This window comes from Phyllopteryx taeniolatus, chromosome 11 (assembly GCF_024500385.1).
Source record: "Phyllopteryx taeniolatus isolate TA_2022b chromosome 11, UOR_Ptae_1.2, whole genome shotgun sequence".
NCBI lineage: Eukaryota > Metazoa > Chordata > Actinopteri > Syngnathiformes > Syngnathidae > Phyllopteryx > Phyllopteryx taeniolatus.
In genome coordinates, this window is record NC_084512.1 from 6,362,724 (window position 1) to 6,381,791 (window position 19,068).

The 19,068-nt window shown below is 38.9% G+C and overlaps 1 protein-coding gene across 4 annotated transcripts in view; it reads right to left on the reverse strand.

The window, feature by feature from the left end:
- LOC133485533 (inositol polyphosphate-5-phosphatase A-like) overlaps positions 1-19,068 on the reverse strand; it is a 211,900-nt gene that overhangs the window by 100,256 nt on the left and 92,576 nt on the right. For all 4 annotated transcript variants that reach the window (XM_061789372.1, XM_061789370.1, XM_061789371.1 and 1 more), the window contains one exon: positions 627-690. In XM_061789372.1, coding sequence (XP_061645356.1) covers positions 627-690 — 64 coding nt within the window. The remainder of the gene's footprint in view (positions 1-626; positions 691-19,068) is intronic.

The window sequence follows — 19,068 nt, forward strand, 5'->3', positions numbered from 1 at the left end:
ATATACTGTACATACATATGCAATTATTCAAAAGCATAATATCCTTGAACATAAAAACTTACACTATTGTGGAGACATTTGTGAAGCTTGTATTAAGTAAAAAAGACATGACTACTACATGAAATTGACTATTTAGATGAAAAGTCATATTTAATACTCCAAATAGTAAAAAGTGTGCACTGAGCAGTGGTCGTCACTAATGAAGGACCCCTCCCCTGCCATCGCCCTTGTCCTTCACTGGGGTAACTGGTGCTAATGCTGACTTGGGTCTAATAGGAAGCAAGGCGCCTCCACATCTATATCCCTTTTTTAATTAGCGTGGCCACAGGACCCAAGGGCCCTCTGACACCGCAGGCTGATGAGACCGCCGTAACTGTCCAATAACCCGCTGAACACCATTACTGTAGGGCCGAAATCTTATGAATTAAATCCTAATATTAATAAGCATTACCAGTCGGTCCCGCTCCTCTTAACATTACCCTCAAAGACAATCTTAGCTCGTTGGTTTTGATTGAAGCTGGAATAGCCTGCCTATGGTTGCATGTGATATGCAGGGGAGGGATTATGGGCCACCATGGGAGGATTTCATTTCGAGTGCGTTGCTGTTATGTATATGTGTGACCCACCTTTGAAATCAAACTGCTGGATGTTTTTCAAAGACTCGTGAATGAAGTAGAAACTTCCCAGAGCCTGCAAGAACAAGAGACAGAAGATGAAGCAGCAGAAGCTGTTGCAGCAGATGGTCATATTCGAGCAATGCTCAACGACCACACATTTCTTAGTTTAATTGAATTTGTTTTCTAATCATTTAAGATGAAGGAAACAAAAACTCACAACTGAATTTGTTCAAAACGTATTTGAAAAGAAAGAACCATATTTTCGGGAAATCAGCAAGTCATCACAATAAGTGTTTGTCACACTACAGTTCTGCCCAATTAGAAATGGTAACATACCCACAGTACAGTAAAGAGCAGTCGGTGGAAGCACCATATGTATGTAGTACTTCTCAAGTGGCAACTCATCAATTTCTGGTACTAAAGAACACATTCAGATGAACCTTTGAAATGGGAAAGATCCACTTCAATAGGCTTAAAATAGAAATTTTCTCTGTGAACAATCAGAAAACTTTCCCAGGAAAAAGTGAGTCGCACAGATGGGGATTTGATGCGGTTCACAGTCCACTAAACTGCTTTCTGTTGGCCCTATTTACATTTAGGGCAACTGAAGGCAAAGCTCAGGCTCAATCCGCTACGTCTTTGAGACGGCAGACCTCTGCTCTGGATAATTCCGAGTCTCTTTTCTTCCCTTAGGCGAAGGCTGGTGAGTAACCTTTTCGATAAAGAAGAGTACAAATTAAAATACTAGTGGGTATTGCAAGAGGTTAATGGCTAAAACCAAAAAGCAAAGGCTGTAACACAGTCAAGGTAGGAGATGGAGAGGAAAACAGGAAATGAAAAGAAAGTGATGAGGTGAGGATTTGAAAGCTCGACCAGATGGAGGAGACAAGGCATGGGTTTAGTCTTCCTGTATTTTCTTGTTGAGGCCTGGACAAAACGTCTCTCTCCGACAGGATGGGAGACAGTTTGGGCCCAGCCTGCATTATTTATGAGTGCTGGCACATCTTGAGATTAAACATTTGCTGATTTGACAAAAGCACAAACATGAGGTCCTGCTCATCTCCTTGACATATAAGTTCAGCCATCGGGAAAAAAAAACACTGTCGCACATTTAATTGATGAGTGGAGCGGCTGGTGACCTGTACCTCCTGTGCGTTCCCCTACTTCCTCGCTCTCAAGGAGGACAGAGGAAAAAAAAGGGGGGACAGTTAGGGGAGGGGGGCTCGAGAATAAGAGGGGATAGCACTGGGCAAAGGCAATACTCAAGGTCACAGATTCCCAGTGTTTCCAGGCTTCCAAGAAATTCCACCTCCACTGTGCGCACGTCTTTGGCTTCTCTTTCATCTTACTACCAACAGTAAATATCTTCTACATAGACGATAGGAAGGCACACAGTGCAAACTGCTTGAGTTTGTGTAAATACATATTAACTAAAGAGCTGCAGAATTTAATACAACTGAAATATTTTGGGTGTATCTGAAAAGGGGAAGTTTTATTTTTTTATTACAGTACTTCTATGACTATAGTATGTTCTGAGGCTAAAAATAATGTGCACAACATGTCTTCGGCATTTCCACGATTCAAGTCATGATTACATCTTAACAAATTTTAAAGCGTCACTAAAGTAAAAAAGTACTGTGTCCGACAATAAGTTTCGGTATGATACAGTATATATAGTTTGTACCTTAAATGTATACGATCTCCTACAAAAACACGGCTTTAAACAGGAAGAGCCGAGGAAATTTAAATTAAATGAATGAATAGTAAGGATCAAAATATTCACATCTCTGTGTCACCGCTTCGCTTTCTACAGGTCATTCTTTTTAATGGTCAAGACAAATGGATGGACACAAACGAATGCACAACTAACCTTTGGTAGCTTTCCGTACACTACTTAACCCTCAACCATAGTAAATATCCAATTTACATCAAGGTTCTAAAAGCAAGTGGCTGCTCCGCTCTCTCGCTCTCTCTCTCTCTCATCTGCCTCACTATGTAGCTCTTCATGAAGCAGCTATAATATTAGCAGGCCACAATTAATCCATTTGTCTCCTAACAAGACAGGCTCCAAATATTCATTAGGGCTGGGCTGCGCTGACAGGCCATGCTTATCATTTACCAGGGGCTTTACAATGGCCTGTGTCAAATGTATGTTTGTCACGTCTCACTTTATTGATTAGCTGCCAGATTCCCATGAAATAATTAAAAGTATATTTTACATATTTATAAACCCCACTGCCACAGTGGCTACTTAATTCTCTATTAGTAAAATGCAGTCTATTAGATGCATGCTGAGGGGGAGCTGAGGGGAAATGAGTAATCACCATAATTGTAGACAGAAAGACGAATAACCGCACCATAAAAGCTCAGATTTTATGGCTTGTTCTGCCAGTGTTATCTCTTATCACAACTTGTATTGCCAAGCCACTCAGAGATAAGCGAACATGGGCTCTCCTCTCCTTCCGTGTGTGTGTGTGTTCATGCAAGTGTGCAGTTGACATTTCTAATACCCCAGCAGATAAGAGCTGAACAAGTCCCAATAGACTGGCTAGTAGAAAATAGAGACTTGAGTGCTGCAGTACATAGCCTGCATACTTTGCTCCCATGAATGCTTTATCGATACCGAGGGCTGCGGGAATTAGTTCTGGCCAATGGAGAGAAGCAGGATTTCTGTGACCTCTGAATAGATTTTCTGCATTTAACGTGAAAAATGGGCCATAAAGCAAACATAAAAGTAATAATTTTTCTTCAAGGTCTCACCTCCAATCTGTGCTAAGGGAAAGCCACCAGTCCCAAGAGAGCTGCCACATACACACTCCAGTGTCAGCAGAGTGTCACTACACAGCTTCTCAGAATAATATTCTGCTGTCCCACAGCCACTAACAAAGTGTGGCATAATGGGTTTGTCCAGTGAAGTTTTAATAGGGAAAAACGGCAGACAGGATCGAGGCTCTGCCCAGCACACAAACGAAGAGGGGCTTGGTTGCTGCCATTTTAAATGCCCATTTGCTTCTGGGCATGCATTAATTGAACAAGATACTATAGTTTTAGATGAGCGGACAATTTTGTGCAAAAAGATGCAGCAAGACAAAAATGGTGATTGGTCAACATTTGTTGTTGCGTTCAGAGATGTTATCTGTATATGAGACCCCAAGTCCAATCCAAAACCCCAATCCTGCTATAGCAAATCTATTAGCAAAAACATTAGTCAGGAAAATATTATACTTAATAATATGAAGTCAAACCAATAATTTGGAAATAAAGAAACAATGAATGAAAAAAAATTGTGTGTGCAAATCGGTAAAAAGTCAGTTAAAGGGCAAATAGTACATCTCAATTGTTTTACTGGAAAATAATAAATGCAATAATCCATATTTGCCATTTCTATTTCAGCCTTTTTACCCAAGCAAATGGTCAATTAATATGCAAAATCTTGGGCTAAATGAACACCTTCACAGGAGCCTCTTTTAACAAAATGTCCGAATCCGCACAAACAGCTTGTTTGTCATCCACGGCACAAACGTAAGCTGCATCAATAGAGATGGTGTGCATTTTCAACCCAGTGATAGAGATGGAGAGGTCTTAGTATTTTCTACTGCTGCAGAGTACACTGCCCACCCCCAATCTGCCATATCTGTTTGCCAAAGCCCCTCTCCCTGAGCCATTGATTGATTATTCACAGTATTGAGCCACAATGTCTATTATTCATTGGCTGCCTGGAAAGCCTGACTGGATACACAAAAAAAAAAAAAAAAAAAAAAAACTCATTAAAACTACTTCTATCACTTCCTGTGATTTGAAGTAGGCCCAAGTATTGGAACCATGTATGATGTCCTGAATAAGCACTTTTCTCAACTGTGACTGTTTATTACGCGCCACACATATTGGACATAAAATGCAAAATGTATTAAACAGATCTGAAAGAACATTTGGCATATTAACTTCATTTCAAAGTGATGATTACATTAATTGTACTTGCATTCAAACAGCCTCACTACCTAACAATCAAAACACCCACAGTTAAGTCCCCTAGTTTACTTTACGGAACCGGATTTTGATTGGCTACATTGCACAGTTCTCAACGTTACGTTTATATTGAAGTGAGAGCAGACAACGATGTGGTCAAAATACTCCCCGTTCACACGGGGAACATCAACAACAATAACATGTCTCTTCTTTTTTATATTCTACTTGGCGCATTTGGGTTAAAATATGAGTATACTGTATGTCTCTGTTGTAGGCGCTGCGAAGGGAAGTGTTATCAGTGTTTCAATGGGAATCATTTTCACGTTGAGACACATTTTCAAAAACAATGTTGACTATGGGATATAAAAGAAAAGGCTAACATTGTTCCTGCTTTTTTATGGAACCTGCAATATTACAATTCAACTAAAATGATGTTGCTTTTTATAGCTATAATTACCATTATAAGGATAGTTACAGTGGGTATGGAAACTATTCAGACCCCCTTAAATTTTTCACTCTTTGCTAGTGAGGATAAGCAGTACAGAAAATGGATGGAGGATGTTATATTGCAGCCATTTGCTAAAATCATTGAAGTTCTTTTTTTTTTTTCTTCTTCTTCTTTCTTTCTTTTTCATTGTCTTGTTAGAAGGTGAACCTTCGGCCTAGTCTGAGGTCCTGAGCACTCTGGAGAAGGTTTTCGTCCAGGATATCCCTGTACTTGGCCGCATCCATCTTTCCTTCAATTGCAACCAGTCGTCCTGTCCCTGCAGCTGAAAAACACCCCCACAGCATGCTTCACTGTTGGGACTGTATTGGACAGGTGGTGAGCAGTGCCTGGTTTTCTCCACACATACCATGTAGAATTAAGGCCAAAAAGTTCTATCTTGGTCTCATCAGACCAGAGAATCTTATTTCTCACCATTTTAGAGTCCTTCAGGTGTTTTTTAGCAAACTCCATGCAGGCTTTCATGTGACTTGCACTTCCGTCGGGCCACTCAGCTATAAAGCATCGACCGTGGAGGTCTGCAGTGATGTTTGACTTTCTAGAACTTTCTCCCATTTCCCGACTGCATCTCTGGAACTCAGCCACAGTGATCTTTGGGTTCTTCTCTACCTCTCTCACCAAGGCTCTTCTCCCCCCCCATTGCTCAGTTTGACCGGACAGCCAGCTCTACGAAGGGTTCTGGTCGTCCCAAACGTCTTCCATTTAAGGAGTATGGAGGCCACTCTGTTCTAAGGAATCTTAAATGCAGCAGAATATTTTTTGTAACCTTGGCCAGATCTGTGCCTTGCCACAATCCTGTCTCTGAGCTCTTCAGGCAGTTCCTTTGACCTCATGATTCTCATTTGCTCTGACATGCACAGTGAGCTGTAAGGTCATATATAGACAGGGGTGTGGATAGACAGTCCAATCAGTATAATCAAACACAGCTGGACTCCAATGAAGGTGTCGAACCATCTCAAGGATGATCAGAAGAAATGGACAGCACCCGAGTTAAATATATGAGTGTCACAGCAAAGGGTCTGAATACTTATGGCTGTGTGATATTTCAGTTTTTCTTTTTTAATAAATCTGCAAAGATTTCAACAATTCAATTTTTTTCTGTCAATATGGGATGCTGTGTGTAAATATTATGATGAAAAAAATGAACTTAAATGATTTTAGCAAATGGCTGCAATATAACAAAGAGTGAAAAATTGAAGGGGGTCTGAACACTTTCCGTACCCACTGTATACTATAATATTATAGCAAGTGAAATATCAGGGATCGACAATGTTTAAATAGAGATACAGAAAGTGAAAGGTCAGGGATCAACGTTTAAATAGACGTACAGAAGCGTTATACAAAATCACTTGTAATCAAAATGAAATAATACAAAATATATAATGCCTATACTGTATTTTTAAATGGCCAACCTTGCACACATTTTTCAAAGTTCAACTATTACATGGTAAACTGTGATTTTTACAATAGTGCAATGTACCTTCATACAGAAGAAGATGCATTGGCTAAATTTACCAAACTCAATCTACCCATTTATTAATTAAATGTCATGCAATTGTCCATTGCTGAAAAGGTCTGATAGAATATCATAATTTTATGGTTGTAGAATGTGAAAGCTTTTGGCAGAGTGTCTCCAGGCTTTCACTTCATCATTCTAAAATCTCCCAGAATGCAGAGTGACACATGGTCATGATTGATCTCAAAAGCACTGATTTTATTTTCGTTTGAGGAAAATATTATGGATGGGGCTAAACAAGGCATAATAGGCCAAACCCCTGGCAGCGCCTGACCTGCCAACAATTTAGACCCACTCCCAAGGTTGGCTGCCTCACTGGAAAATATTGTGCATTAATTTCATTTAGCCCCCCCTCCAACATTCAATGGTAGAAGTTAATTAAATTGCTTGTCCATTGTGTTCATCCACTTACAAAGTTAATGATATTGTGCCGGGGAATTAAAGAGCATTTTATAAAGCGCACGGGATGGGAGCTGGCAGGCACTACATTGCCCAGTTGAACCCTGTCAGTCGGGGGGCTTCTGGACACCCTAATTAGCGGTGAAATGGATGCTTCCATCTGCCAATTTCCTGCCATGCTCATCAGTCGTGAGCTCCCTCCTCTAACCTGCCCGGCAGAGGTCTAAAGCAATAAAGCTGTCACAGCACTGACATCCAACTAAATCAAACATACACACACAAAAAACAAAAACCGAATACATTTATACATATGACTTGGACTTTGGAATGGACTTTTCTCCCCCCAAGACCACATTATTGTCCAGCCTAATAAAGACAGAAGAGTTTGATAACTTTGTTAAAATGTTTGAAATGCACTATAGCACCTTGTTTTTATTTTCAGACAGCATAGTTTGCATTTGTCTTCTGATAAACCACAGAAAAAGCATTATGCTTCATGTTATATCGATCAGATAGTCTACCTGTTGAATTCTTTTAGATAGGACATTAAAAACAGAGGGTGGGTAAAAGGGATGATACTGCTGGGGGTTAAGACCCTGTTAACCACTCAGTGGAGCTTGAAAATATGGCCCTTTGCGTGAAAAAGCAGCATGAGTACTGTCATGCTTACAAAGAAAATACTGCCATGGTGAGAATATCTTGTATGCAGTTCCACACAGTTCCAAATTAAAGATAAACAACCAATGTAGCAGATGTTGAAATAATGATCACTTGCAGCGTAAAATTACATTCAGTAGATCTGTGTAGTCATCGTGCGACTAATGTGCCTTTTGATGCTGAGGGGGCAATTCAAGTCCTGCTATAAACTTCATGTAAAATGTCATCACCATCATCCACTTCAGTATTATACTATAGATATTGCAAAAGTGCACAGACACAGATACAGTATACAGTATTTGGGGATGCTGATTTTCAAATTTTACTGTACATTTAAACAGTTCAACAAAGTTAAATAGTACCAGCGGTTACACTACTTGGCCATCGTTATGTGCTAAGCTTCCAATATTATGTCAATACAAGGACTATGGGGCATATATGTAGATTTTTTTTTTTTTTTTTTTTTTTTAAACACGGTTTACATATGAATGACTTCGTTGCTTAGTTGTCAGAGATAATCTAACCTTTAAAAAAAAAAAAATCATCATATTAAAAGAGGACATTTGCAACTGTCCAATAAGATCGAACTCAAAAGTCATAACGATTGAGATAATTAAAGTGACATTACATCCTCTTATAATCTCAGCCCAGTGCTTGGTTGCCATGGTCATTATTCAACCGTTTCATTTGCTGGAAGATAAAAATGGCTTTAATACACTTATCCTCATTAATGGAAATCATATTTGGCTATGGATGTCCAATAATCAAAAAGAATATTTCAACTTGTAATTCCCATCTGAAACGCATTCCCATTAAGGAAATAGGCTTGTGCAAATGACAGGTTCTCAAATTCATCGATTTCTTTTTCTGTCTGCAATCTGGAGAGGCTACTAATGCTGTCATGGACTGTTCATCAATCTATATTTTTAACTGATGTGATATTGTGCCTATTCACGTGGCCTCATTTGTGAAATAATTGATTGGATTAGGACCATACAGACTGAAAGGAATGGAAGCAAACTAATCTTAAGAGGTTGCTGTGGTTCAAATGAATCTTGAAAGTTTGGCATGGACGTGTAGCATTACTGTGTGCAAATCTTGTTTGCTTGCCTTATGTGCGCATGTGTATATGCGTGCGTGCACGTACATAGGCCAACATACAACAGCTAGACTAAAGGTGACAACAGAACATTAAATGTCAATTAATTTGTATTGAGCAAAGTCAACTGGGGCGAATCTCATGTGGTGTCAGCTGGAAAAAGTAATCAGTCAGCTTCTGTCTTGAGATGGCTGACTCTGCACCTGTCTGCGGCTATGTCATGAGGCTTTGGAATGACAAAGTGGCCTCTTTGCCAGACCAATGACATACAGGTACAGTATATTACACAGAGCTACATTGAAACATAAACTATGATCTGCTGCATCTTAGTTGTGCTACATTGTCACTTAAGAGATCAATCTATAGGAAAGTTCTTTATTTTTCAGCATTAAGAGCCATCCCACCTCCCTTAACAGAACTCTTTGTCAATGAATGTCATTTTGTTTGGATCATGAGCATAAAACATCTATAAAATATGACAGCTTCATCAACACGACACATTTAATCGCACTGAAGATTTAAGCAACAACAAAAAAAAAAGCCCAAAAAATATTATTATTCCTGTATGAAAAAAATAAGCAGCTTTCTGTCTGTGTTCTCTCTGGGTATGAGCAGAGGCGTTCTCTGAGCACAACAGTGACCACAGGAGCGTGAAGCTTTAGAGGACTCTGCAAAACACAGGCAGCAGCTCGTCTGAGGCTAAGACGCCCGTCCAGTGGTTCTTTGTGGTCTTCTTTGTCTTTATGTAAAAACCAATGTGCGCCAATGATGTGTTATGTAAAATTCCCAGAGGCTGGATCTAAATGGTTGGATATCCTCCATGCTAGCTTAGTTATACTCGAGTGGATTGCCACTAAGAGCACATGGACGCTGCATTTAAAGCAAATGTAAATGCATCCTTGGCTTCTTAGATATCAAGAAATTATGTCATAGGTCTTTTCCTCTTATTGTATCATTATAATAATAAATTTCAAAAAGCAAACAACAGAGGACTTTTTCTAACGCAGATGTTTCTTTTCAACCGTACAAACAGAGCATCCGGCCTTTGACGTGATTTCTCTTAAGACTTAAGAGCTTTGAGATGCGACTGAGCCGGAAACCTGTGCCAGTGGAAAAAGTGGCAACAAACCATCTACAGTCTATCCCATAAATATATCCAAAGCAATGCGGGAAGACAATAGGATTTGAAAGGGAGCCATGCAAGTCTTAGCTGAGCAGGTGGTAGGGCCTACTGCACTGTACTGAATGTCATTAGGTCACATGGAGGTGTGTAATATGATGTGTACTATAGAGGAAAGTCCAAATGAGACCAGAGGCTAGTTTCCCATTAAAAATGTTTAAGGGAATGCATAGAAAGAGAATATGAAATTCAGAGTCAATGAGACAACCATTAATGCATCTAGCAAACTGTCTCGAGATGCTAAAGCTACAGTATACCAGCTATATTCAACAAGACTGAAGCTTACAAATACAAGGCAATTTTTTATCATTAACTATGCCATTTAGCAATAGCAATGACCAACTGACCTCCAGTGAAAAGATGATCCATGTTAATATACACTGTAAAACTTCCAACTGTAAAAATTGGCAGCGGTGATCCTGTAAAATACTGTAAATTAATCCAGCATAATACTAGGCTTTACACGATCAGGATTTTTGCGGCCGATCATCAATCAGCGAGTTTAAAAAAACGATAACCGATCACAAGATGGAGCAATGTGTCTATTTAAATGACTTGTTCATTTACTGTATATACTTGTGTACTTTATACTCAGTATCTTCAAAACTATTCTCTATTCAGGTCAATGTATTCTGATCAGTCAGGTCAAACCAACATTACAACATGACAGAAATAATGGGTGCTAACTTACTGTAATTACATTACTTTATTGTAAATACTTCACACACACCGAAACTTTAGAGCATGATTCGACAGAACGCTGTCATGTTTACGTACAACCGTTAGTGCTAGCACTAGCTGGCTAGGCTACATAATGTTTTGTGGCCTGCTTGCGAGCGGTATCATATTAAAAGTACGTGAACATACCTCAAGCAATCCTTGAATTAAAGTCCTCTCCCGAGCACCGGTGACCACCAGCATACGTTTTTCCCCAGTTTGTTCTTATACTACACCCGACGCGATCCATTGTTGTTGTCATCGCCATGATAACGAGTGTATCCGGTCGCGTTTGAGATGACAAGATAAAGCCCAGTGATCGTAAAAGATGGGATGCGGTGGTATCGGAATACAAGATTGTATTGCAGTGGTCTGACCAAATTTGTCTTGTAGTCTGATCCATGCATTACGTGTTGTCTGTCACAGACATGTTGTCTGTCCCACACCGTCGACATGTTTATAAAACATAATGGCGGTCATATATTTTGTCAAAAGACACGTGACGAGGCTAAAAATAAACTAGCTTTTGGATTCAAATATATTGTACACAATGGCGACCTGTCTGAGTCGGAGTAAATGTCTGTTGTGGAGCCGATCAATGATTTCATTGATCGAATCGACGACTTATGACATTAAAGACGATCAGCATAAAATGTTAATTATCGGCCAATACCGATGAAGCCGATCAGATCAGTGTAAAGTCTACATAATACTGTAAGTTAATATCCAGTAAATTACTGTATTTTCTATGATTACTGATTACAATAACATACTGGAGAAATGTACAGCTTTTCACAGGATCACTGCTGCCAGTAAAATACCGTAATTTTTAGTGATCCAGTAATAAATGAATATTAACAGTATGTTGCCTGTATTTTTCATCGATCAATATTTATTTTTATCACCATTGGAATTATTACAGGTGTGAAAAACTTGTTGCATCATTCCCAAAAAGAAAAAAACGACTCTCAGATAGCACCAAACATGTCTCTTGCTGCGGACCAAACCTAATCACAGGTGCTCGACATGGACGGTTGTTAAGCCCCGAAATGGATAGAACACTAAATGTAATTTCCACACGACGTTAGATAGAAAGAAATGTGACATACATCAGTTCCAGACACCCAACTTGCAAGTTATATTCAGATGGCAGACGTCGAATTGAAGTTGTCCAACTTGCTGGCTGTCAGGCAAATTTTTCTTTGCGGGGAAGAAAACAGTGGTGCTATCGGTACAATGTTCCCTCTTTTCTGTCCTCCTTCCCATAATGCAACGGTGTTTAGAGTAAAAATCAGGGATTACAGTCGTGCAGTATGTTTTCATGTTTGCTCCCATGGTGCATTGCGTTTTACAGTAATAAGTCATAATAAAAATACAGTGTAATACAATGAACAATTAAAAAAATGCTTCCAATTTTACAGCAGTGGCTTGCAGTGTATCAACAAGCACATTGGTAACTTGAACTACAAACAGTTGGTCCATGACGTCAGTCAAACTTCAATTTAGTTGTCTTTCAAAACTAAATTTCCCAGTGAGATCAGTTACCGTATACTTTTAACAATTTGTTCCAGCACCCAACCGGTCAGCGTAACGAAACCCTTAAATAAAAGGATAATGTTTTTTTTTTTATATAACATTTTCACTTCATCTTCTAAACTCTTGATCAGAAGGGACAAGCAGAGGTCAGCTAACCAGTTGGCAGCTCTCTACCTAGCGCAAGTTCACTGTTCACTCGGTGCTCCTTCTTGTCAAGTAGGTTGAACTCAACTGCACAACACCAGTTGGGGAGAATTCAAATCAAAGCCCTTTGTTTTCAAAATGCTGTTGAGAGGGCCGAGAGTCCACTAAGCCAACAACAGGAAGTAACAAACTACCAACACAAAACCAGTGACAGCAGTAAACATGGCTAAAACAACATTTCTGCTCAGTCATATGGCTATTGGCTATCTCCAACGATCATGACAAACACACATGCTCAAGCTGGGAAAAAGTACTTGGACACCAAAGTCCTTTCAGCTTAAAACATGAGTCACAATACAGTAATTTGTAGTGAATAGTTTTCTTCTTTTTTTCATTCCCACCGTCATCCTTTAAAAATAAGAGTCACAAAAAGCCAAAGGAAGAAGCAAAACAAACACACAAAGAAAATTATTTGGTGCTGGCTGTAATTGGGTAAACTGAGTTTTTTATTTTTTTATTTTAATAAATGTCATCATAGATGACAAAGGGTGCAGCAGAAATGATGACGCCTATGTTTTAGTAGTACTCCAAATTATACTTTTGGAGCTTTCAAACTGCTAGGTATAACTGTATTTATTATTTATTTATGTATTTATTTACATTTGATAAAAGTAAATAAATATTGGTGGCAACAGTTTGACAATGGAACAGGATAATTTAATAATGTATTAATTTACATTATTTCCTGTGGCAAAAAAAACAAAAAACTTCAGACCCGAATATGTGTTTGACCTTGAAGGTTCCATTGTATGGGTAAAATGGAGACCTGATTAATTTCTCAGCATTCCTTAAAGACGTTCTTCATTCCAAGCTGGCCAACGAGTTTGAGATTTGTCGCAAATAACACAAATGTAATTAGGCAGTTAACAGGAAGATGCTTAAATTTATTTGAAAGAGCACAACATCCAATCTAATTAGAGGGCTCTTTAATGAATTGGTAATTTGCTCCAGGACAGTGCATTCAGGGTGCCACTGTGGTATGAACTTGTGCAGGGATCCTGTTGACTGAAGCTTTCTTTGTGTGAGATTAGTTGCCTCTTGGGAAGTATTACTAACTTAAGAAGTATTTGACACCCTTAGAAGAAAGAAAGCATCACTTTTACAGTGGGTATGGAAAGTTTTCAGACGCTCTTAAATTTTTCACTCTGTTATATTGCAGCCATTTGTTAAAATCATTTAAGTAATTTTTTTCCTCAATGTACACACAGCACCCCATATGGACAGAAAAAAAACTTAATTGTTGGAATTTTTGCTGATTTATTTATAAAAAAGAAAAATTTAAATATCACACAGCCATAAGTATTCAGACGCTTTGCTGTGACACTCATATATTTAACTCGGGTGCTGTCCATTTCTTCTGATCATCCTGAAAATGGTTCTACACCTTCATTGGAGTCCAGCTGTGTTTGATTATACTGATTGGACTTGATTAGGAAAGCCACACACCTGTCTATATAAGACCTTACAGCTCACAGTGCATGTCAGAGCAAATGAGAATCATGAGGTCAAATGAACTGCCTGAAGAGCTCAGAGACAGAATTGTGGCAAGGCACAGATCTGGCCAAAGTTAAAAAAAATAAATAAATTATGCTGCACTTAAGGTGCCTAAGACCACAGTGGCCTCCATAATCCTGAAATGGAAGACGTTTGGGACGATCAGAACGTTTGATTGAATGATTGAATGATTTTAGCAAATGGCTGCAATATAAAAAAAAGAGTGAAAAAATTAAGGGGGTCTGAATACTTTCCATACCCACTGTATATTAAGTCAGCCTAACCCTTTCAAATCAATTCCTAAATATTTAGGGCTGCGTTCGGTAGGCTTTGCACAGTCCAATACACCCTTATGGACCGTAGATTTTCGGTTTTGCACTTTGGTTACGTACTCGGAGAGAGTTAACATGACTTTCATGTAGTTTCTGCCTTCACAAAAATTATCAGAGTGATTGATTTATTTTCTGAACCACAGTATTATGTTTGTTTACCTCTTCCACGAGCAAAGCGCAAAACCCTCTTTTAAATACAAGCCATCTGGATGTTTCGTGTGTAAAACCACAAAGAGGACGAGTCATGCTGCGGTCCAATGATTTGCAAATCATGTTCAACCTATATTTAATTGAATACACTACAAAGACAAGCTATTTAATGTTAAAACTGATCAACTTTATTTTTTTTTTAGCAATAACCATTAACTTAGAATTTTATGGCTGCAACACATTCCAAAAAAGCTGGGACAGGGTCATGTTTACCACTGTGTTACATCACCTTTTCTTTTAACAACATTCAATAAACGTTTGGGAACTGAGGACACTAATTGTTGAAGCTTTGTAGGTGGAATTCTTTCCCATTCTTGCTTCATGTACAGCTTCAGCTGTTCAACAGTCCGGGGTCTCCATTGTCGTATTTTACGCTTCATAATGCGCCACACATTTTCAATGGGAGACAGGTCTGGACTGCAGGCAGGCCAGTCTAGTACCTGTACTCTTTTACTACGAAGCCACGCTGTTGTAACACGTGCAGAATGTGGTTTGGCATGTTCTTGCTGAAATAAGCAGGGGCGTCCATGAAAAAGACGTTGCTTGGATGGCAGCATATGTTTCTCCAAAACCTGTATGTACCTTTCAGCATTAATGGTGCCTTCACAGATGTGTAAGTTACCCATGAAGCTCCTTTTATACCCAATCATGGCACCCACCTGTTCCCAATTAGCCTGTTCATCTGTGGGATGTTCCAAACAGGTGTTTGATGAGCATTCCTCAACTTTCTCAGTCTTTTTTGCCACCTGTCCAAGCTTTTTTGGAACGTGTTGCAGCCATAAAATTCTAAGTTAATGATTATTTGCTAAAAACAATAAAGTTTATCAGTTTGAATATTAAATAGCTTGTTTTTGGAGAGTATTCAATTAAATATAGGTTGAACATGATTTGCAAATCGTTGTATTCTGTTTTTATTCATGTTTAACACAACGTCCCAACTTCATTGGAATTGGGGTTGTAAATCCAAAGTGATCTGCAGATGCGCAATGTGGAAACCATGGATTAAAGTGCTTTACTCTATCTTGTTGCTACAGTATATTATGTGGTTGTAAAAGTAAATTCTTTTATATGCACAATTCAAGGGTCAGAGTTTTGAAAGCCATTTGGACTTTTATAAGATAGACTTTTTGTGCCCAGAATGCACAAAAGATTCAACCGCATTTTAGTGACAATGAATAACTTTATTTTTCCGCATTTATTAAAGACAACTTACTTTGCCAAATAAATGAAAATAATGTTGGAACTAGTAATGCCCCCCCTCCCCCTTCTTGCAGCCTGAATCGCAACTACTTTGAACCTCAGAATGTCACAATGTGTCATACTTTCAGTTTTGAACCTGACCATACAACACATACAGTGCCATAAAAAGTACTGGCCCCTTGCTCAAATTCTTATATTTTTGCATCGCCGAAGACGTTTCTATTCGTCAACTGGAGTCCAATTGTTTACTTCCACCACAAATATATTTGTCAAGTACGTTTTTCAATGCATAGGAATGAAAGAAGGTCGTGCCCAGCTTGTCTGTGAAATTCAAGCTTGTAAACCACTGTAATGGTGGCATTGCATCACTTTGGATTTGAGATCAATACGTCAGTGTTAAATCTCTGCTTGTCACGTTGATTGTAAAGGAGAACAAAGCCAACACACTGGAAGTTGTACAGGTGTAGGCACCTCTAGGCCTGTCACGATAATTTTTTTAAAGAAAAACTATCACGATAAATTATAATATTGTTGTTTTTTAATGCCTATGAAATCATGTTATGGCACGCCCGTATTTATTTTTTTGCTTTTAAATCAGCAATGTTATTATTATTATTTCATTTCATGTTGCTTTATTAAATAGTTTTTCTTTACTATTTGATATGGATCCCCCTGGGTATGAAATACAGAATAAAGAGCTGCAAGACCAGCCTGGTTTACATGGATCCTTTTATTCAAATTCTAATTGGTTTAGAAGCCCAAACTGAATGAAAATGCTCCACATAAACACCTCAATCGGAATAAGCAGGCCAAATCCAAATCACAGGGGTGGAATATTCCTTTTCCCAAATCGATCAGAAGTAAATTTTTGCCATGTATGCCATATTTACGGTCTCGTATGTGAGGGAGATCTCGTTTTTAACTACTTATAGGTTGTTTTTAATCAAGCAATTTGTTAAAAATAAAGATAGAAAAACAATCCCAACTACTGTGCTGAACAGACGACAGACCTCCATGTTAATAAATTACGTCACGTTCATGATGAAGTGCGCCTGTCACGCCGCTGTTCCAAGTAGTGCACACGCATACACTCGATCAGAATAGATTCCCTCACATATAAACAGTTGACCAGAGATCTTCAATCAGAATTATTTCAATCGGAATGTTAAAAAAGTCTCCATGCAAACTCAGCTACTGTGTGATTGGTTTGCTGTAGTCAACTATTGGCTGAATAACGTGTGCCACTGAGGTTTTACTTAATAAACAGTTAACGTCTCCGTATGTGTTAACTGGGGCTCGGAGCGAAGCTCTATCTTAAACGACATCGCCACAGAGGAGCAAGCTGTTTAGCTCCATAACTCATTAGCTCGCAGGCTAGTCGTTAGGTCACGAGTTAGCTCGTTAGCTTGCAAACACAACAGTGAACTTTCCCATAAGTGTCTCTGACGTCTGAATCTAGGCGTTGCATATGGAGCGAGGCTGGTGAGTATTGGACAGAGCCAACACCGGCAAGAGTGTACCAGTCCGCCGGCGTTCCATGAGCCCACGAGCGGCTAATTACACAGCCATCCAACTCGTTCACTGTGTGATCCGCATACTTACTCACCACAGCTATGACAATTTATCGAGTCTGGAAAAACTATCGTGTCAAATTTAGTTATCAAACAATCAGTCAATATAGTAATTATCGTGACAGACCTCACACCTCGAATACAGCATGTGCTGTACATGGCACATGCTGTATGGTACAAACAGAGTAGGATATGTGTCACGGTAGGCATCAGAAAGTGTGTGTCGTGATTGTGAGAAAAGATGATGCAATTCATAGAGTGAATGAGGAACACCATGTGAAAAAAAACCCGATTGTTAAACTCGAGCCATGCGGAGAGTCAGTGTAGCTCACAAGTTTGTTTCTAAGTTGTATATCTGTAAAAATAAAATATCGTTTTTGCTTTTATTGTTTGAGGTGTAACAAAAATATTAGCGTCAAACTCACTTTTCTGTTTGCCATTTTTCTTTTCACAAAAGAAAAAGCCCTTTTTCTCCGCTTTGAGTTTAAAAACTGGTGTTTTTGGTGAAACCAGCCCATGTTTCACGGTTTATTACTAAAGAACAGAAAAGCTACGGACTTTTTTTTTCTGGTAAAAGAAGTATGTCCCCTTTTTTGGGTAGGTTTGTTGCTTATAATATAACAGAACACAATATTCTGTGGGTCTTCAGATCAGTCAAAACACTCTAAAACTACTGGCAATATGGAGAACTCTGCTTTGAAAACAGCTGGGAGTGAATGAGTTATGTATAATTACTTCAAAATGAGAAGGTAATATTCTTTATTGTTGTTTTATGGTAAATATTTCTATGGCTCAACTAGGTGACAACAATACTAGATAAATATGAAACATAAAACAAGGGCAACAATCCCAACCAACATCGGTGTGATTGAATATATTCAATAAAGGGGCCAATGCACTCCCATGGTCAAACATAGGAGATGTATTTTGTGTATGAAACCACATTGTGACAATTTATCATGAGCTATTGCATGTTCCGCCATAAAACACGTCCGCAGTAAGTTTCATCAGCCAGACTCTGGAGGTTCCCTACTTGCTTGTTTGCTCAGCACCGCCCCTCATCTGCTCAAACCCGTCTAACTTGACCTCCAGAACCTCACAGCGACTACATTAATTTTACAAACAAAAATCAATTGGTCAAGGAATAGGACAAAGAAGAAGGCTCTTGTTAATACACCAAGCAGGGCACACCCTCAGGCTGGGAGTTTATGGTTGTTGTTTTTTTAATCAGTAATAGTTTAACAGCTGGTGGCAGCTAGGGGACAAAGGAATTGCTCATTTCCTCTCACCCCAGAGATGAGTCATTCCAAATAAAGCCATACACACTGCGTTCAATATTACAAAAGTAGGCCATAAGACAATTTTGAGGCTATTCAGTGTGAATTTGCTATTTCAAGCATATGATACTTATTTATTTAATAAGATGGCATTAGATTGGTGAGGTTTGAAGCATGCAACGAGTCAAGGGGGAGATTGGGCTAATTTCAGGCCATGTACCCATTTCATTGTTGTTTGTCTGTTTATTTGCTGGGTTGCAACATTATTGAAAATTTGATTTGGAAATTATGATTTTTATAAATGACAGCCTGCTTCCGTTAAGAGCGAGTGTTTCCAATTTGGTAATGGGACAAAGTAAAACTGGATTTAATTGAGCTAAAATCTGTTTCGTGAGATACAAGTTTGCACATACTTATGAACATATAAAACATGACAGCATTATTGTAAACATTTAAATATACTGTACACTCACCTCCAAAAGTATTGGAACATTCATTCACTCATCTTCCGTTCAGCTTATCCTCACGAGAATCGCGGGCATGCTGGAGCCCATGCCAGCAACCCTCGGGCGAGTGGCGGGGTACACC